At 36.0% G+C, this 21550-nt stretch overlaps 1 protein-coding gene across 5 annotated transcripts in view; it reads left to right on the top strand.

The window, feature by feature from the left end:
• ZNF148 (zinc finger protein 148) overlaps positions 1–21550 on the top strand; it is a 155650-nt gene that overhangs the window by 41714 nt on the left and 92386 nt on the right. For 4 of the 5 annotated variants that reach the window (XM_049878823.1, XM_049878837.1, XM_049878848.1 and 1 more), the window contains exons 3-4: positions 745–880; positions 12065–12413. In XM_049878823.1, the coding sequence (XP_049734780.1) occupies positions 12081–12413 (333 nt within the window). In that variant the 5' untranslated portion in view covers positions 745–880; positions 12065–12080. Of the gene's footprint in view, positions 1–744; positions 881–2815; positions 10136–12064; positions 12414–21550 lie in introns of all 5 variants that reach the window. The other variant, XM_049878829.1, reaches the window with a different exon arrangement.

Here is a 21550-nt window from a genome sequence, read left to right as displayed (position 1 = left end):
GGGGACTGCCTGTATATATAAACTATCCTTGCTAGATAGAAATCTAATATTTTTACATACTTCCAGAGTAGGAAATTCCACAAATTCTTTAGATTGTTACTATACTCAGAAATATTGCCAAGAAGTTGCCTTCTTATGTACAGTCTATGCTCTTTGTGTTTTTGGATATCGTACACACTTTCTATGTCACTATTCCCATCTTTTTGTCAGCTTTCCCTGTCAAAGATTACTAACGATGTTTCTGTATCTGGGTAATTAATGTAGTATATAACTCTTGTCCTTTCTATTGTGAATATACATGCATTCTGGATACCACCAGTTCTGTTTGTTATTTGTAAGGCCAGGAATTTGTTTATTTCTCTCTTCACTTCATAGACTTTATAAAGCAAATATGAATGATGTGTTTAAGTAGTTCTTTAATGTTTGCTTTCTCTTCTCTAACCTTTAAAGTCTGTAACTGTGAATTTCCTTAAACATCCGATATTTCTGAGGCTGTAGACCCCAGATCTAGACAAATTATTCTTATAAGACCAGGATTATTTTATGGCTGACCACTTACCACTGGTACATCTACCCAATTTCAGACCTAAATACAAGTCAGTACTTTGGTTATTCAGGCGTAGCTCAGTGTTTACAAAGAGTGATCACTTAAGGATTCATACCTGCTTTACCATATTGTATTTATATAGTATTTTTTCTCCCATAAGTAATGTGGTTTTTTGGTTTGTTTTTGTTTTTGGATAGGAATTGGATGACCTAAGTGATTAAGGTGGTTTTGAGGGTTTCTGAAGCCTGGGAAAGGTGGAAACTCAACCATGATTTCGTTTTCAACTCTACAGCATTTCCTTCCTTGAAGTCTTCATTGTTACCTTAGTCTCAGGTAACTTCAGTTCTTGTTTTTCATAATCATGTGTAAGTAAATTTTTTTTCAAATATGAAACCATTTTTTGACTGCTAGAACTTCATATTGAGTTTGTATAATAGTTTATGTTTTAGTATTTATATCTGGAAGAAATTTAATTTTTTTTTCTTCAGAAAACAGTTTTAAGGAAAAATTGATTAATAATGGCATGGCTTTAGGTATTAAGAAAATGTGTATAGCTTAGCATGTAGTCTTACGTGAAATTTAAGTGAGAAGTTGTTTTCTTGTTTAACCCTTTTCCTTAGCAGATTATTGCATTTTTTTACCCCATCCCAGTGCACACGCACACACACAATACACACACATTAAATTTTCCAGAATTTCCAGGGAAACACTATTTTCATTTTTGTGAAAATTAGATATATAGGTCAAATTTAATGGCATTTGCTATATAATTTTTAAAATGTGAAAAGAACATACCAGTTATTGTATATTCGTACATACTGTATGCTTGTTTACATTAATGTAAAGAAGCAGTCATGTAGATAATTAAGCAATTATTTATATTAGATGTATTAGTTAGGATATGGATTTGTTTGTTGTGACAGAGGCTTAAAAAAGACAGACTTTAAAAAATATTTACTTGAAAAGCCCATGTAAACAATCCAGGGATTTTATGGAGGTGTTAAAAGCATTATGACCCTGGCTCCTTTGTCTTGCTCTGCCATTCTTAATATGTGGCTTCTAACACTGATCTTAAAACAGTTACCATCATGTCTGACTCTAGCCAAAAGGAAGAAAGAAAAGGGGAGGCCTTTAAGGATGATGTATATACCACATTCTTCTTGCCTTTAAGGATGATGTATATACCACTTCCACTCACATCCCGATGGCTATAACTTAGTCATGTGGCCACAACCAGCTGCAAGGGAGACTGAGAAGTGAGTCTTACCTGGTAGCTAAGGGTTTCACTTAAAATTTGGTTATTGAGTAAGAAGCAGAAAACATTCTGAGGATCAGCCATCTGTCATGTTAGGATTTGTTACTTTAAAATGTAGTTTTTATTGCCCAAGACATTAACTTTTGGCCTCAGACAATACTTTGAAAATTCATCAATAATTTGGAAAGTCATCATGGTTCATTGACTAAGCTCTACTCCATCATAAGATGGGGTAACGTGTTAAAAGGTAAATTTGACTTGAGATAATTTATCATTTTGCTTCACTGACATTAGGTTGAAATGATTCGTATAAAATTTTAGACTTTAAAGCAAGAGTGAGGGACTGTGGCTGGGAGGGTAAAATCTGTGAAAGTCAAAACCTGTGTAAGGTGGAAACCTGTCAGAGAAGGAAAACTAAGTTATTTTCCACTAATAGAGAGCAATAGAGAAGTGGTAAGACTGTATGCTGTCGTAGATGAAAAACTTGGGAGACCTGGAAAAACAAGGCAGTCCCATAGAGTTCCGGCTCTCACAGGTTTCACTGTATAGAGCTAAATGACGTGTAAAGGATTTCTTCGAATTCTAAAGAGTCTATTCTAAATGTTTAGATATGATCAGAACAACTTGTTCCCCAAGACATGATATATTTTAAGTCATTCTTTTTAGATGGAAAGTACTGTACATTGCATTTTATGGTGCTTGTCCTAATGTGAATAGTGTGTACTTTGAAACAAGTATCAAATATTTCATATTTCTGTTACACAGTTTATTAAAGGGTTGGAAACTAGTTGTCAGTTTCTACCTTATTTTATGCCAGTATACATTAAACTCGATACCTTTTTTAAAAAGACTTCACATAGCAGTTACTTTTGATAAGTTTGTTTCATGCTTATATACAGTTTTTGTATTAGGTCTGTTGATTTAAGTTTATTGCTAAATGATTATAAAACAGAGATGTTTTTGGCTTTGATGGCAATGAAGGCATCTTTAATCCTGTTGTATTTCACAAATAGGGTTTGTACTGTTACCGTGAGATGACATTTGTTTGATTTGTTGAAAAGGCCAAATTTAGTTGACACTGCTTCTGTTCTTGAGTAAGTTCTGATTACTATATAGTACGTATTGAAAATAACCACTCGGTTTGTAACGTTCATTGATAGTGCACAGGGAAGTTTGTTTTAAGAAGTATTTTTATCTTCTGTTTATTATGCAAGATTATAGAAAGTTCAGTTTCCTAATAGAATCAGTGTTTTGACTACTAATATTTGATTTGTTGATATTGGCATAAGATATAATAGATGTGACAATTCGATTAGCAGACTATGGGATTCTGTTGTTTGACCCTTTTAACCCTCTCTCTCTTAAAATAAATTATAATTGTTCCTTAACATTTGGAGTTGCCATACGTTTGATGTTTTGATATTTCTGAATACTACTATTTTTTGTTCTTGCATTGTTGTAGGACATATTGGTGATAGTTACTTGAATGCAGAATGTACTTGGATTCTGCTTTATTTGAGGGAGGCTTCAGTGGATATAGAAATGCCTGTTAACTTTGGCTTAAAGTTTATAAATTATTTTTCTGTGGTTAAAAGCTCACAGTTTCCTTTTTTATTGTCATACAGTATAAAATGATTGATAGTTTTTTTTTATTGTCATACTGTATAAGATGATTGATCTTAACCTATAAATTCTCTAATAATTATATTGTTTTTAGTTTTTAAAATTAGATAACTGTTTATTATTTGAACCTCTTTTATTTTTGGTAGCACTAATCAGAAAAGCCATTTTATCCACTTACCTGCATTGTAAACAATGCTTCTATTTGTGCATTTTGAACTAGCAGCACTATAACAAAGCAACTTGATGGCACACCACAACAGCACCTGTAAAATCACTAAGGGCACAGTTTACAAGGTATGCTTTATAGATGCAAAATGATCATTGCGCAAACATGTATTTGAAGACAGTTCTAAATGTGGAACGTGCCTAGACAAGAAGTAGGTTTTGTTCTAAATTAGAGATGAGGCAGTTTTTGCTTAGATCAAAACTATACTTTCGAAGGATGAGAGAGAATAGAAAACAGTACAACTTTTTAGAAATGGCAAATTTGTCAAAGGTTCTAGTATTGATCATGGAGCTCTTCACCTCTTGCTTCATCTAACCAAATGATCCTGAGACCGATACTTATATAGTTACTCCTCACTTATCGGCTATCTCACTATCTGACGTTTCACGTTTACGACAGTGGTAAAAAAATCTACTGTCTGACTATTTTGCACATTAATGATGAATGTCTGACAGTAACAAATGCTGAGGTGCAAGGTGAGAGTAATGTCGGTTGTGGTGGTTAAGGCTGTGTGTCAGCTTGGCTGGACCATGATTCTCAGTGGTTTGGTGGTTATGTAATGATGTAATTTGGCAGTCATGTAATGATGTAGTCATCCTCCATTTTGTGATCTGTTGAGGTCATCCTGCATTTTTGCATAACACTGATTTTTGCATAACCACCTGGAACCTAACCATGTTGATAAATGAGGAGTGGGTGTACTTCTAATGCTGATACTTTTAAGTTGTAATTTCTCACTGACTCATACATAGGTTAGAAGTGTTACTATCCAAATTAGCCTAACTGGCATCCTCCAAACTACAAGGAATTTCTTGAATATGCTTTGAATCAGAAGTCATTTGTGAAATCTAGCTTTTTTTTTTTAAACCTGTTTTCAGAACAGGTTCCTTTCAGTGCTTCTCTTCTGCCTACAACTGAAGCTTCTGTGTAAAAGGAGGGATATTGTTGAATTTGGGAGAACATTTTGAGTGGGAAATTATTCTTTTCATAGAGAAGACAGTGATGTTTAGATTTCTAAGCATGTCAATTACAATCCATTTTGATTCATAATATATAGTTCAAGTAATGCATTGTTCAGTAAGAAATGGTGTAAAATAATATCACTGCCAAACTCAATAAATAAAACTCAATAAAAACAAAAAAGTATCTTTAAATGAGAAATGTTTGTTTGATTTTGTTTTTTGAATGCTTGACTGCAGGTTTAATTAAAGATAAAGTGGCAGATGGATATTTATGTTATTCCGTGGGGGAACTAGGTGTCCGTTCAGGGATTTTAGAGTATTATGGCACAAGTCTTCACATCTGCTTGTATCTTAAAACGTACAGCCTTCTTTTCTTTGATATAGATGTATCTTTAGCACTGATTTTACATTTATCAGCCATATTTAGGATTATGGTTACTATTATTTTTATTTGGAAATAGAAATGGGAAAGAGAAAAGAGATTTTCCTGAAGTAACTGGTAACGGTTTGAAGAAAGAATGGAGGAAGGAAGGTAGGGTAGTTTAAGTGGCTGTATGTAAACCCGTGAAAAAAAGAATGACTAGGTTGAAATTCACTGAGCTGTGAATAATAGATGGAAGTGGGATGTAGAAAGTGTCCACTCCTCCTAAAGGAGAAAAGGGAATTCCAAGTCAGAAAGTTTTCCCATGGTAGCCAGTAGATGGAATAACCAAGTAAGGCGAGTTGAGTGCTTTACCCAAGCCAAGCAGTGGTGATAGGATGCCCTCAGATTAAGTGGTGAGAAGGGAGTGAGTCCAGTGGGTTCTTAATATGTCCAGGGCCTTTTCAGGTTGAGAGTATGGTGTGGTAAAAAGTATATCGAGCCGGGTAAGCCTGGGTTGAAATTCCAGTTTACTTATTTCCTAGCTATGTGACTTTGGGTAAGCCCTACTTTCCTCATCTGTTAAATGGGAATACACTGTTACTGCCTTGAAGGGTTATTGTATATATTAGGTGACGTAACATATGTAAAGATGCCCAGCTTAACACACGTTAGTTATCCTTCCACTCTGGGTTTTCATAACCTCTGAACTTTATAATACAGACACAAACCTATAATAAAATTTGGAAAGATATTTTCCGCATTTAATTGCATAGAATTCTCATAAAAAAAAAACTGAGTAAACATTTAAGAGCCTTGTATAGTTGATTAAAAATGAGTAGCAATGCCCAGCTTGTCCATGTTAGCTTCTGTTAACTTCGTCCTCCGTGAACAAGCCCAGTAGTCCCCTGAGCTTAGGAAATAATTGTCGTAAGTGCTTATAGTAAAAGCCCCTGCATTTAACTTCTTATTAAAAGCCCTGACTCAGGCTTATTTACTCTGTTTCATCTTATAAATCTATAAAGCTTAATTTCTAATTGCTTGCACACAGTTGATTAGAAGAATTAAATTAGAAGGTGACAACAAGGGAGCCAGCTGTCTCTCCTGGAAGGCAGGAGAAAGTGATGGCTGCTAATTTGCGCTCTCTTTAAGTACAGCATTGCCTCTGGGCTTAAATGCCTAGGGAATTGACTAAGCACTCCAGTTACTCAGCTGAATCAAACATACATTTGTCAGTAGGAAAGAATGGTAGCTTGGGGAGTGGGACATTGGATGGAACAGGAAACTTTTGCGGTCCCCGTTGTACCCCTGTTGTCATACCTTCCGGATTCTCTGGCCAAGGAATGGAGATGAGGGAAGGAAAAACCTTGGAAGGAAGAAAAGAGTTCAGAGTTTGAAGTAATCTGCTAAAGAGAGATTTTGGAGAAATTAGTACGAGCTGGGCTTCTTTCTCTCTCTGCCCTGCTGTATTCCAGTTTTCAACTTTCTTTGCTCGGGGTAACTTAAACTGCAGAAGAAAGAGTACCATCCAACCTTAAGCTGAGTTAGCCCTAGGGCAGCGTTTTCCATCCTGTCTTGGCTCCTAACAACTCTGCCATTTTGTATCCTTCAGAGTCAGCTGCCAAAGGTCTCTTGACTCACAAAATGAAGGGCCTTCACAGGGCGTTCAGAGTGTCTCGTTACTCCACCTATTCCATCTCTTCCTCCAGTTGGTTAGAGGCTCTTGGGAGCTCAAATTAATTGTTTAGCTCTTTTTTTCTTCTTCCAGATCCAGTCTTTTATGTAAATACTTAAAAGAATTTAAATGTGATTTAAAAGAAGTTTTATTTATTTTCTTGTCTCTCCTGTAATATCCCTAGTCCCTGGATTTCCATTAATTGTATACACATTTGGATCAAAAACATTTAGCTTTTTGAGGGTTTAGCAGGATGAGAGGAGCCCTGGTGGCACGGTGGTTAAGTGCTCACTTGCCAACGAAAAAGTCAGTGGCTCGAACCCACCAACTAGCCTGCTGGAGAGAGATGTGGCAGCCTGCTTCTGTTAAGATTTACAACCTAGAAAACCATATGGGGTAGCTCTACTCTGTCCTATTAGAGTTACCATGAGCTGGCACTGACTCAGTGGCCACGGGTTTGTTTAGCTGGATGAGACGTTTCACTATATACATCTTAGTATGGATTGGTTACTTCAGTTTCCTTTCTTTACATTTGACTCACCCCTAAAAATATTGAAATTAGAGAAGGGAAGTAGCATGATTTCACTTTTCAGTCTGGGACTGTTTGTTGTATTCAGGTTTTTGAATGTGCAGTGAAGCACGGTAGAGCTTTGACTAAGACCACATAGGGGTCTTAAGGGGAAAAAGCTGAAGTTGTTAAAGGCGTAGAAGGAAGGAGGTACAGGTACAACAAAAAACAGACTTTCCCTACTTCATCCTTTTTCTTAGAGTAGGGTTGTCTCATTTCCTTTTTTCATAGACTTGATGAAATTACCTTTTTGGTTTGGGGGCCTGTTTCATTTTCTGTCCACCTTACTCTGCCAGGAGACAAACCGAGGAGATGGGGTGTAGGTGTGGTTCGTTTTGTCTTTAAAACATGTTTTAAAATAACACTTAAGTCTTTGTTTTAACGTAAATAAGAAAAATAAGACTTAGAGTTGGTCCTGTTACCCACATAATCCCCTGTTGTAACATCAACAAAAAAATGATGATACTGACACATAGTTAGAAAAACGTATAAAATTGAAGGTCTTCTTCCCATAGCTCCTGTGTTATCTTATTTCTCAAAGGCCACTGCTAAGGTTCCCCCCCTCCCAAAAAAAATCCTTTATAGAATAACCATTGATTGAGCTATTTAAAAATCTTCTTAAAAAATATGTGGAAATGATCTTACTCTCTGCATAGTTCTTCACTTGATTTTTTTTTCCCACTTAACATATCTTGAAGAACTTTTCACCTAGCTCATACAGAGCTACCTCATTCTTTTAGTGGCTTCCTGTATTCCATTGTATGGTTGAATCATAATTAAGAAGATTCCTATCATTGGGCACTTTGGTTCTTTCCAGTTTTTTCTCATTAAAGTGTTGCATCAGACATCCTTGTACGGATGGATGTCTTTGGTGTGAACTTTTATGCATAAATCCATAGAGTTGTGTACATCCCTAGCAGTGAGATTGCCGGATTGATGGCACGTGGCGTTTTCATTTTGGTAGACATTTCCAGGGTGCATATTAAAACCTTATCTGTACGGTGTCCAAAATAGAGTCTTTGTTGATATCTTACTACCATATTTTATGCAAATAACATGCCAACCGTGCAACCCCCTCATGTGTTATTTTCCCAGGTGCACTGTGGTTATATATGTAGGCCTATTATTTACGTGGGTGCATTGTTTGCCCCTCCCCCCCAAAAAATGTATTTTCTGGTATTCCAAGGGAGTTGTCTCAAAAAGACAGTTTGCATGCCAACCAGTTTAGCCCAAAATGCATGGCTTAATTTGGGGGCCATGGGAATAAGCAGCCATATGGAAAAAAGATTTTTTCATTTCTATGATCTGTTTTCAGAAAAATTTTCAAAGAAGTCAGATTTGTCTTGCAGTTACAATATTCCCACTTTCCATTTATTACCTCTGTATTGAGGTGTGTTATCTTCTTACCCACGTCCCTGACTCTGGCATTTGACCCGAGCTTGCCTTTTTTTCCAAAATATTCTCTGTCCCCAAAGTACTGCCTCAGAACTTTGACTTTCTCAGGACTTATTGTTTCAGCTTGACGTTAGAGAAGAGGGTAGTAAAAAATTATGTTTTACATCTGTTTTTAATATGTACATAACATACTGGCACAAAAATACAGGTATATAGTTTTAAATAGTGTGTATCTATTAGGGTATACTACCTTAATTGATGGAGATGCTCGATCAAAAACATTGGAGACCACTGCTTAGGGAAATGTAGACCTTGGGTTAGATCCAGTTAGCTTCCACTTTGGCTTGCCCTTTTTTCTTTTTTCCCCCCAATCTGAGACCCTGCCCTAGGTCAGCTTCTCTGAATTTGTCTTTCTTCTAATAACTTCTATATCTCCCATATTCACTAAATGCTCCTGAGCAATAGCAGTTTCAGCGGCAACAGAAAATTCCAATAAGGGTGGCTTTGTGTATATATAAGTCCCGGTTAAGTTAGGGGCTTTCCAAACTCTTTAAGAAAACAGTAAATATTTTTTGAAAGAGTATAATTGATTTTGTAAGGATTCCCAAAGAAATGGTCAGAATAAACGGATTTTAGCCTTAGAAGATTTTTAAAGTTTCATTTAGCCGTAGTTTACTCTCTAAGAAATAGGATAAATGAGATGTTTGAAGAGAACAGTTGTTTGATGGTGTATTTAAAATCTTTACTCTTCAGATTTCAAGTTTGCTACCTAAAGTCTTGGTCTCCTGTCCTGTAGGTTGTATTCCAGGGCTGATAATACCTGATACCAGGGAAGACAAGATAAGCAAGTGTGAGCTGTATTTTTGTTTTGTTTCAGTTGCTGTTTATAAGAATTTTGAGTGGTTCACTTAAGTCAAAGTTTCTTCCTTGATTATAGCATTAATAAATGAAAGTGTGTTTAGATTTCAGTAGTATGTTTGAATTTTACTGATCATGTATGTTGCTCTGAAAGCTATGATCAAAGCCGTAACGATCGCTTAAGTGATCAACTTGGGAAAGAGCTGACGAAACTGAAGCGTAGTTTATGCATTTACGAATTGTAGTTTCTTCATGTTGGGTAGGATGTGAATGTTTATATCACACAGTCTGGTACAGAAACGTTTTAAGGAACAAATTTTATACCAGTGCTTTGATCTTCTTTGCGGTGAAGTTCCTTTGTATCTCATGATTATTATGTTAGTTGGTATAATAACCCACTAAAATATTAAACATGGATTTACAGCAACTAGTGTAAGAAGAGTGGATTGAAAACATTGACTGTCTTTTCTGTAACACTGGACAAAATAAGATGTTATCAGGTGGTACCAGTTCCTGGAGAAGGACATCATGCTTGGTGAAGTGGAGGGTCAGCGAAAACGAGGAAGACCCTAATGAGGTGGATTGACACAGTGGCTGCAACAGTGAGCTCAAACATGGCAGCGATTGTGAGGATGGTGCAGGACCGAGGACTGTTTCATTCCGTTGTACGTGAGGTCGCTATGAGTTAGAACCGACTCCATGGCCCCTAAACAACAACATCTAACAAGTTCTTAAATTTCTTATCATGACCTATTAAATTTATTTTTTCTGGTGTGACTGTTTAAGGATATATTAGTAATGAAAATATTAATTTTATTGCCTTTAGCAAATTTAAAAACATGAAAGTAATAAAGTTTTACTATAGAAAGTTTTGAAACTAGAGATAAATATAAATAAGAAAATTAAAAACTGATAAGTTCACCATCCAATGGTAATCTTAAAGCTGTTACATTTCACAAAAACCTATGTATGCTCGTACACACGTGCATACACACATATTTCCATTAATGGGATAATTTCTCACATCGTCACGTATTTTTCAATGATATTTTTGATGACTGGACTTTTTTTAGTTTCAACAGACTAACTTTTTAGTGAAGTATAATAACTGACAGAAAAGTACATATATCACAGGTGTACATCTTAAATTTTCCACAGAGCAAGCACATTTGTGCAACCAACATTCAGCTCAAGAAAGAAATCACCAGCTTCCCAGAAGCCCCCTTCCTGCTTCCTAGCTGCAACTTCCCCTTTCCCCAGTCAAGGGGGAATTTTGATGTGATTTTTTAAAAAAGACTTTATTGAGCCCTGGCGGTATAGTGGTTAAGCGCTTGACTGCTAATCAAAAGGTTGGCAATTCGAATCTACCAGCTGTTCCTTGGAAACCCTATGGGGCAGTTCTCCTCTGTCCTATAGGGTTACTATGAGTCTGAATCAACTCAAAGGCATTGTTTTGTTTTGTTTTGTTTTTAATCGAGATATAATTTACATACAATAATATTCATCTATTTTAAGTGTACAAAGCAGTGATTTGTAGTAAATTTACTGAGTTGTGCAGCTATCACTATAATCCAGTTTTAAAACGTTTGTATGGACATATTTTAACCAGTCTCTGAATACATAGTGTCTTTCCAGTTTTTCACTATTATAAACACTGCTGTAGTGATTTCCCTTGTATTATCTTTGTATATGTTTCTGATTTTATCAGAATAAGTTTCTAAAAGTAGAATTACATGGTCAAAGGAAATGAACATTTTTATGGCTTTTGATATATACTACCAAATTACCTTTGAAAAAGTTGAACTCATTTATTATACTCCACTAGCAGTGGATATGGGAGCCCTGGTGGTGCAGTGGTGAAGAGCTTGACTGCTAATCAAAAGGTCGACAGTTCGAATGTGCCATCTACTCATTGGAAACCGTGTGGGGCAGTTCTTCCCTGTCCTGTAGGGTCGCTGTGAGTCGACACTAGCAAGTTTTGAATCAGTGGATGGATACCCCCCCTTTTTTTAAACCACCTCAACATTGGATGTATGACCCCCCCTTTTTTTAAACCACCTCAACATTAGAAGAATCATTACCAGTTTGGTGATTCAAATTTGGCACCTGTTTTTAGTGTTTATTTCTTTGATTGCTAGTGTAAGTGAATGTTTTTATATGTTTATTAAGTATTTCTAAATTTTTTTTAATGATTTGCCTGATATTGTCCTTTGTCTGATTATCTCTTATTCAATTCATCATCTATTTTTTACTTTTAAGACATCTTGATTAAAGGAATGGACCCTTTGTCTCATGCTACAAATACTTTTCCTTAATTTGCTTTGTATCAGGCTCATTTTTCATTAATGAAATAGATTAAGATTTAATCTGTCAATATTAAGTAGCTTAATCTTAATGTAAAAAATGCACATTTGTGTTTTACTCAACTAGCCTTTGGAAACTTATCTTGATAATTTTAAAACTGGAGGCAATTCTGAATTACACGAATAAACATTTTCTCTTTAAGTGTGTACCTTTCATAATTTGAATGAAAAAAATTTAAGTGGACGTGAAACTAATTTATTGTGCTTTGTTGCCACACCTGGTCTTTCTAGGCAGTTACACTTAAGCATGAACATTGACGACAAACTGGAAGGATTGTTTCTTAAATGTGGCGGCATAGACGAAATGCAGTCTTCCAGGGCAATGGTTGTAATGGGTGGAGTGTCTGGCCAGTCCACCGTGTCTGGGGAGCTGCAGGAGTCAGTGCTTCAAGATCGGAGTATACCGCACCAGGAGATCCTTGCTGCAGATGAAGTGTTACAAGAAAGTGAAATGAGACAACAGGATATGATATCACACGATGAACTCATGGTCCATGAGGAGACAGTGAAAAATGATGAAGAGCAGATGGAGACGCACGAAAGGCTTCCTCAAGGACTACAGTATGCACTTAATGTCCCTGTAAGTAATTCCTTTATAAGATATTCGCCTTCTAGTCAGAAACAGAATTAATTTTATAATAAGTAGTACTGCAAGTCATTGAAAAAGTTTCACAAAATATTTTTTAATATTTTGAAGTATAGCTCAAATGAGTGTTCTTGAGTAGATATACTACAGTATTGACAGAAATCACATTTGGAAAAGTGAAGTTTTTGTATTACATATATTTTTAAAAATTATCTTTTCCAGGATACCATTGCTGTCTATCAGGATTGTTTATGTATTGAATTATGAATACTTAATTTTAAAAGATATTTAACTTCTGGGTTTCCTCCTTAAAGAGCTGAAAGTTTGAATCTTGAGCATAGCTAGAAAAAGACACATGCTCAAGGATTTTTCCTTCAAATTCGGTAACTCCCCACAGTTCCTTTCTCCTTTATTTCTCCCCTACTGTATCCCAGCTCTGTGACCTCTTGATATTCTCAACTTGCTTGATTTCTTTCTCTTTTTAACGTTTATCAATCCTTTAGTTTTTCCTTTCTACCCTAGACACGACGGTTCATCACCTCAGCCATTCTTTTGTAAGCACCAGTAACGTTCTTGCCTTCTTATACCTTTATTTTTCCCTGTTGACCAGCAAAACCACAACCATAATGCAGGTCTCTTCTCTGCCTCCTGTGATACTAAACCTGGGTTTCTTTCCATTCATCTAATACGCTGAATTTTTTAAAAATTTTGCTTCAAGACCCTCCTGTATTCTACTCGGCATACTCCTCACAGCCATACCCTGTTTTTTAACCTAGATAGCATTTTGTCCTCATCAGCCATAGGCTGAATTCCTGTAATAGGAACCTGTGATTACTTTTTCAGTTTGTCTTCTGTGATAGATTGTAGGCTTTACAAGGGCAGAAATTTTGTCTTATTTTCTGCCTTATTCCAGGTGTTGTTACATGGTACGAATGAATGGATGACCACTTAGAATTTGTTCTGATATAGGTGGCTCACAAACTTTTACCCAGCCCATGGCTGGTCTGACGCTAGCCTCAGCCCTCTGCAGTCTATCTTTCAGATCCATTTTCTGTAGTGATCTTTCCAAGATGAGATTTATCCTTGGCATTCCCCTGCGAAAACATCTTCAGTTGGTTGTTCTTTGCCAGCCAGCTAAAATGTACTCTCTCGCATGGGCCAAAAGAGCCTTCACAGTCAGGTTCCTTATCTTATCCAGCCTCTTTCTCCAGTAACCTCCCTAACCCTCATGCTTTAAGCGTACCAAATTACTAGATGCACTGTGGTTTTTCTTGTCACTTTACTTTTGTACATGTTGTGTATGCCTGACTGTTCTTCACTTCTCAGCTCAAAAGCTCTCTCTTCTGTGTGATTTTCATTATGGTAACTAACTTATTATTTTGCATTTCTTTGCAAGCTTGTATTGTGCTATACTTGAACATCTGTTTTCTGGATTCTGCCTTTTAACTTTGTGTCCTCAGCAGTAGGCAAGCAGGTATTTGTGTATATTGAAACTTTAATAGGCTATAGTGGACAATCAAATATTTGCTGAGTGAAGGACTATAAAAATACATGTTTCTTTTTTAATTGAGGAAGTATTGAGGGTGAAATGCTCAGACGTTAAGTGTGTAGTTCAGAGTTTTGACAACTGCATAAGCATGTGTAACACACACCCTGTTAAGATACAGAATATTTTCATCACCCCAGAAAGTTTCTTTACGTTTCTGCTCAGTTATACTCCCTACAACCCTTGTTCTGACTTTTTTTCTACCATAGATTAGTGTTATCCCTTGAGAATGTCATATAAATGGAATTGTACAGTGGGTAGCTCTTTTGTGCCTGGCTTCTTTTGTCCAGCATGTTTTTTGTGGTTCATCCATGTTGAGTGTATCAGTAACTCATTCCTTTTAATGACTGAATAATGTTCTGCTGTTTTAATATACTAATTTTTTTATCCATTTTCCTTTTTATGGTCATTAGTGTTATTTTTATTTTCTTTTAGTGTTACCTCTAGCTTCTGACCATTATGATTAAAGCTTTTATGAACATTCTTATGCAAGCCTTTTTTTTTTCCCATTTCATTCCTCTTGAGTATATTTTTGTACAAGTCTTATTTCTCTTGGGTACAGATACAGAATTCCTATGTTAGGTTAAACATAAAAGTAGGTATGTGTTTAACTTAATAAAAATACTAAATTGATTACCAAATTGGTTACTTGGTTTTACACCCCTCTGAACAATGTATTAGAGTTTCAGTTGGTGTTCTCTGCCTTTTAAATTTTAGTCATTTTAGTGTGTGTGTAGTGGTATTTCATTGTGGTCTTAATCTTTATGTCCCTGAAGTCTAGAGACATTGAGCACTTTTTTGGGTGCTTATTGGCTATTTGTGTATCTTTCTTTCTGAAGTACTACTCAAGTCTTTTGTCCATAAAAACCATTTTATTACTGATTTGAAGGAATTCTTTATGTATTCTGGGTGCAAGTCCATTGTCAAATTGTTTTGCAAATACTGTTTTCTCATTTGTGGCTTGTCTATTGTCTTAACAGTATCTCTTAATTAACAAAATATTTTAATTTTGGTGAAGTGTAATTTGTAAAATTTTTTTAATGTTTAGTGCTTTCTGTGCCCTTCTGAGAAATCTTTGGCTACACTTACGTTGTGAAGAAATTCTCGTATTTTCTTCTTTTAAATGGTTTATAGTTGAGTTTGTTTTATGTTTTTAATTTTATGTTTAGTTTTTACTTTTGATGTTTTAAATCTATGATACATCTGGAAATTTTATTTCTCATTGAATTGCTTTGGCTCCTTTGTTGAAAATAAATTGAGTATATGTTAAACAGATTTTGTTAAACTTATCCCTAAGTATTTCATGTTTTGGATGCTATTGTAAATGGTATTTAAAAAAAAAAAAACCTTCAATTTCTAATTGTGGCTAGAATTGAAATTCACTTGACTTTTTATACTGACTTTTACTCTATGATTATAACTAAATTTACTTTTTAGTTCTAGTAGTTATTGTGTAGATTCCTTAGGTTTCTTCATGATCATGTTGTCCACAAGTAAAGACAGTTTTACTTCTTCCTTTCCAATCTAATGTCTTTTTCTTTCCTTACTGCACTGCCTAGGACCTTCAATTCCATGTTGAATAGATCTTTAGAGGAATGTATTCAGTCTTTCACCTTTATGAAAGACTGTAGGTTTTTCATAGATGTCCTTTATTTGGTTAAAGAAATTTGCTTCCTATTTTGCTAAGAAGCTTTTTAATTTTGAAATCATTAATGGGTATTTAATATTGTCAGATTTTTTTTGCACCTATTAAGATGATCATATAATTTTTCTTTATTCTCATAAAGCGGTGAATTGCATTGATTTTCAAATGTTCAACCAACCTTGCATTCTTGGGATAAACTTGGTCATGATGTGTCATTCTTTCAAATATGCTGCTGGATTTACTTTACTGATTTTGAACCAGAATTTTTATTCACATGTATTCGTGAGGGATATTGGTCTGTAGCTTTATTTTCTTGCAGTATCTTTATCTGTTTTTGGGATACTGGCCTCATTAAGGAGTTAGACATATTCCCTCCTCTGTTTAATGAGTTTGTATAAGATTAGTATTTTTTCCACATTACATATCTGATGGCCTTTACCACTAAAGCCATTTGGGGCTGAGTTTTCTTTGTAGGAAGGTTTTTGATTCCAAATTCAATTTTTAAAACATACATCAGTCTATTCAGGTTTAACATTTTTTTTTCCCCTTGAATCAGTTTTGGTCATTTGTGTTTTTCAAGGTGTCTTTTTGTTTTTTAAAAATTGTTTAATTGATACAAAATTCTTCATAAGATTTTCTTACTTTATTGTCCAGAGGATCTGTAGTGATTTTTTTTTTTTATGATGTTGATAATTTATCTTTTTTTTTTTTAGTCTGGATAAAGATTTATCCATTTTGTTGATCTTTTCAAATAATTAAGTTTTGGTTTTATTGATTTGCACTGTTGTTCATTTGAACTCTTATTTGTTTCTACTTTTTATTATTTCCTTTTTCTACTTACTTTGGTTTTAACGTGCTCTTCTGTTCTTAGCTTTTTAAGGTAGTAGCTTGGATAATTAATTTTAGACTTTTCTTTTTAACGTAGCATTTGAAGCTATAAACTGCTCTCTAAGCACTGCTCCAGTGCACCCCAGATATTTTCATATGTTGTGTTTTCATTATAATTGCATTCAAAATACTTTTTAACTTCCTTCATAATTTCTTTTTGACTTATGAGTTACTTAGAAGTGTTTTGCTTAATTTCTGAATATTTTGAAATTTTCCAGGTTCTTTTTTCTGATTGATACCTAATTTAATTTCATTGTGGTCAAAGAACATATGTTACATGATTTTAGTCCTTTTAAATTTGTTGAGACTTGTTTTAGGGCCTAGGTATCTAGTTGGTGAACGGTTTATGTTCACTTGAAAAGAATGTGCGTTCTGGCTGTTGTTACAGAATAAATGCCAGTTAGGTCAGGTTGGCTAATTGTGTTCTTCAGCTCTTTTATACCCTTACTGATTTCCTGTGTACTTGTTCAGTCCATTATTGAGAAGACTTTACTGAACAATTATAATCTCCAGTTTTAATTGTGGATTTATGTACTTAATATTTCAGTTTGGCTAGTTTTTTCAAAGTGAACTTTTTTAAAGTATAATTTACATACAGCATACTCCCTCTACTTAAAGTGTATAATTTGATGAGTTTTGACACGTGTATATACCCACAAAATCACCACCGCAGATCAAGAGAACAGAACGTTTCTGTCACCCCCAGAAGTGCCCCTTTGTTGTCTCTCCATCTGCCCTTATCTCCAGGTAATCACTAATCCCTTTTGTTCCTATAAATAAGCTTGCATATTCTAGTATTTTAGGATCTTACAGTGTGTCATTGTTTTGTGATATGCAGATCTGTCCCGATTGTTACCTATATCAATACTTGCATCACAAGAAGATGCAGTTCAGAATTACATGGTGCATTTAACTGTCGTGTCTCTTTAGTTTTCTTTAATCTGGGTCGGTTCCCCAGTCTCCGAGCTTTATGATAATAATACTTGAAGACCACAGACCATTAATTTTATGGAATGTCCATTAATTTTGTTCATCTGATTTTTCCTCTTTATGAGATTTAAATTAAGCATCTTTGGCAGGGATATTACAGAAGCGTTGCCGAGTTCTCCCTGTTGCATGCTTTCAGGTGGCACACGATTTGCCTTGTTCTGTTGAGAGTTCATGCTAATCAGTGGATTCAGGTGGTACCTCGTGGGCTTTGCCACCGTGAAGTTAATTTTGTTCTTTATTAAACTTCCTAATTTATTTATTTGTATCGTTATGGTTTTATAGTTTTTTATTTTGTTGACTGTGTTATAATCTGTCACTCTGATTATTTATTTTGATACTTTTTTTGTTTAAGATTTAAGAGGTTCCGGTAGGAACCTCTTCAGGCTGACTTCTGTGTTCTTTTGACATGTCCCATCAGTTTTTGAGCACTTTCTTGCTTCTGGCACGAGGTGTTCTAGGCTTATCTTGTACTTTCCCTGCCCTAGCCCTGGAACTAGCTGTTTCTCCAAGGAGCCCTAGTTCAGTTTAGTGGAGAATGATATTTAGAAGCTAAGATCTGGGAGCTAGATGTGCTGCTCATTGTTGTTGGAGTATAGACCTTTCAGTGGACAGAGCTGGGGAATATATGCGTGCATACTATTGTGTTTATATGTACGTATGTACACATACTTACAGGTATAATTATTTCCCTGTCTGTCAATATTGAGAACCATGATACCTCCAATTACAGTCTATCACCACTGGGTACACTTTAGCTTTTTCCGTTTTCCTATTTTATAACTCCCTTTGTAGACAGTGAGAAACCTGGCTCCTGTTATCCTTAATACTATTTTTATGTACTTGATCAGACTACTCCGTGCCCCCTCCTCTGTAACCATTTTCCCTTCAGTGTTCCTTCTTCTCCTGCAGATGCCCTTCTCAGTTCACCTAGGCTGCTATACCCCATGCCAGGATGGCAGCGCTTGCCACCCCCTGTGCAGATACGCTCCTCTCCCTTGCGTGTGTTTTGACAGCTCGTACTAGACTGCATTACCACGTGGAAGCTCTCCTTACTGCACTCGTGCTCAGATAAACTCTGCTGGTCCACACCCTGCTCCATACTCCCCTTCCCCACAACGTAGACCCTTCCTTATACTGCCTGGACTCCAGCACCTTCTGGCCAGCTGCTCTTCTGTGTGGAGGATGTCCTCACTTTGCTTGGGCTCTTAGATTTTATACTGGGGAGCCCTCTCATGCAGACGCTTCTTTATTCTGTTTGGGGATCTGACGCCTTGTTCTGTCTGAGCTTAGGGCTTTGGGATTGAATGGTTCAGGAAGGGTAATAGGATAGGGATGGGGGAGCAGGAAGGAGAAGGGACAAGATCTGTCCTTTAACTTTTTTTGTTTGTTTTTAAACTTTTTGTTTTGAAATAATGTAGATTCATAGGAAGTTGCAAAGATAGTATGGAGAAGTTTGGTGTACCCTTCACCTCCTTTCCCCCAGTGGTTACATTTCCTGTGACTCTCGGAACCCTGGGGGCACATTAAGAGCTTGGCTGCTAAGCAAAGGTTGGTAGCTCAAATCCACCATCTGCTCCTTGGAAAGCCTATGGAACTAATCCATCAGGACAAAGATCTCCCTGGTGCTACCCCTTTCTATTCATACCTCTCCCCTTTCCACCGCTGTCCTTAACTCTTTTCCATCTCTATTATTTTGTCATTTTGAGAATTATATGAATAGAATCATGTGACCTTTTGAGATTGACTTTTTTCACTCAGCGCAATTCTCTGAGAGCCATACAAGTTATGGGTATCAGTAATTTGTTCCTTTTTATTTCTAAGTAGTCCCTGATATGACTGTACCACAGTTTGATAAACTCTTCACTTATTGAGAGACATTTTAGCTGTTTCCAGGTTTTGGCTATTACAGATAAAGCTGCTGTGAACATTTGTGGGTAGGTTTTTTTTTTTTTTTTATTGTGCTGTAAGCGAAAGTTCACAAATCAAGTCAGTCTCATACAAAAAGTTACACACATCTTGCTGTGTACTCCTAACTGCTTTCCCCCTAATGAGACAGTCCACTCATTCTCTCCACCCTGTATTCCCTTTGACCATTCAACCAGCTTCTGTCCCCCTCGGCCTTCTCATTTCCCCTCCAGACAGGAGCTGCCCACATAGTCTCCAGTGTCTTCTTGAGCCAAGAAGCTCACTCCTCACCAGTATCATTTTCTGTTTTATAATCCAGTCCAATCCCTATTTGAAGAGTTGGCTTTGGGAATGGTTCTAGACTCGGGCTAACAGAGGGTCCAGGGACCGTGACCTCCTGGGTCCCTCTGGTCTCAGTCAGACCATTAAATCTGGTCTTTTTATGAGAATTTGAGACCTGCATCCCACTGTTATGCTCCATCAGGTATTCTTTGTTGTGTTCCCTGTCAGGGCAGTGATTGGTGGTAACCGGGCACCATCTAGTTCTTTTGGTCCCAGGCTGATGTAGTCTCTGGTTTATGTGGCTCTTTCTGTCTCTTGGGCTTATATTTACGTTTTGTCTTTGGTGTTCTTCACTCTCCTTTGATCCAGGTGGATTGAGGCCAATTGACGTATCTTAGATGGCCACTTGCTAGTGTTTAAGACCCCAGATGGTGGTCAGGTTTTTGTTTGAACATTGGTTCACGTATCTCTAGGGTAAATATCATAGCTCTGTCGACTAGGTATAACTACTCCTAACATTGTGATGTATATGCTTCCATGTTTTTTTATATGCATACCGTGTTTTTTTTGTTTTTCTTACCATGTATAGGGTCATGTTGCTTCTTACTTACCAACACATTTTGAACTTTTCTCAAGTCCTTATTCTTCTAATATTAGAAGTCAGCTTGGTATTCTATATTTGAAGGTATTCTATTATTAAGTGCTCTTAACCCTAATAGATAATGATGAATTTTAGTTCATTTTGAGAATGAATCAGGGAGAAGTTATATCAAACCGTATACCAAATGGGCAGAATTAGAGATTGTGTAGTGCTGTTTTCTAGTAAAACATAACAGACATGAGAAATTATACCCCTTATTACTCATGTGTTCCTGCTGATAAGGCACAGAGGTAAAGGGCAGTCTTGGGATCACGAATATACATTTTGAATTGGAGAGAAGACATTGATCTATAACACTGTGATCTAGGTCCCCAAAGTGTGAAAACTTAAGCTGACAGGTCTTACATCCTTTCTAGATTGTGTTAAAGCCTTTTAAAAATTGATACTGAACACGTTAATAGTTTTCTTCTTTCCTTTGCTCATTCATTTGGGAGTTGCAAAGAACTTTTATTTATTTCATATTAACTTTTTATTTATTCAAAACAGAAAAGTTGAGTTGAATTTTCTGACACTGTTAATAACAATTTTAGCCTTTGTAAAAGCTCTTCCTAGTGTTTAGTGATAATTGAAGTAAAAATTCTTCATTTGTAATACCTGCTAGTTTTCAAGGTCTGTCTTTACCCTCCTACTCTTAATCACTCACTCGAATTTAACTTAGGAGCCTCGTATTTCCAGTAGCAAAGTACAACCCACTTTTGAGTGTATATGATTTGTTCATTACAATTTGCTTTTTAATATGTTAACTTTTTAAATTAAAATATAATAAAATTAATAATTCCTTAGTCTCACTAGCCACATTTCATGTGCTCAAAAGCTATACGTGGCTAGTGGCTTCTGAATTGAACAGCTTAGATTAAAAAAAAAAAAAAAAACTTCCATCATCGTGGAAGTTTTATTGGATACTACTGCATTAGAAAGCCTCTCAACTCAGAAATGAAATTTATCTCAAAAATTTGAAAGAAGTAGTTTGTCCTTTTTATTATTATCAGTAGGAATTGAGAAATCATACCCTTTTGGTTTTTTTAATTGTATTTTAGGTGAAAGTTTATAGCTCAAGTTAGTTTCTCATACAAGAATTTATACACACGTTGTTATGTGACCCTAGTTGCTATCACTATAATGGACAGCACACTTCTCCTTTCTACCCCGGATTTCCCTGTGACCGTTCAACCAGCTCCTATTCTTTTTGCCTTCTCATCTTGCCTCTGGACAGG

This window comes from Elephas maximus, chromosome 1, assembly GCF_024166365.1.
Source record: "Elephas maximus indicus isolate mEleMax1 chromosome 1, mEleMax1 primary haplotype, whole genome shotgun sequence".
Lineage (NCBI taxonomy): Eukaryota > Metazoa > Chordata > Mammalia > Proboscidea > Elephantidae > Elephas > Elephas maximus.
This window is presented reverse-complemented; position numbering and strand designations above follow the sequence as displayed.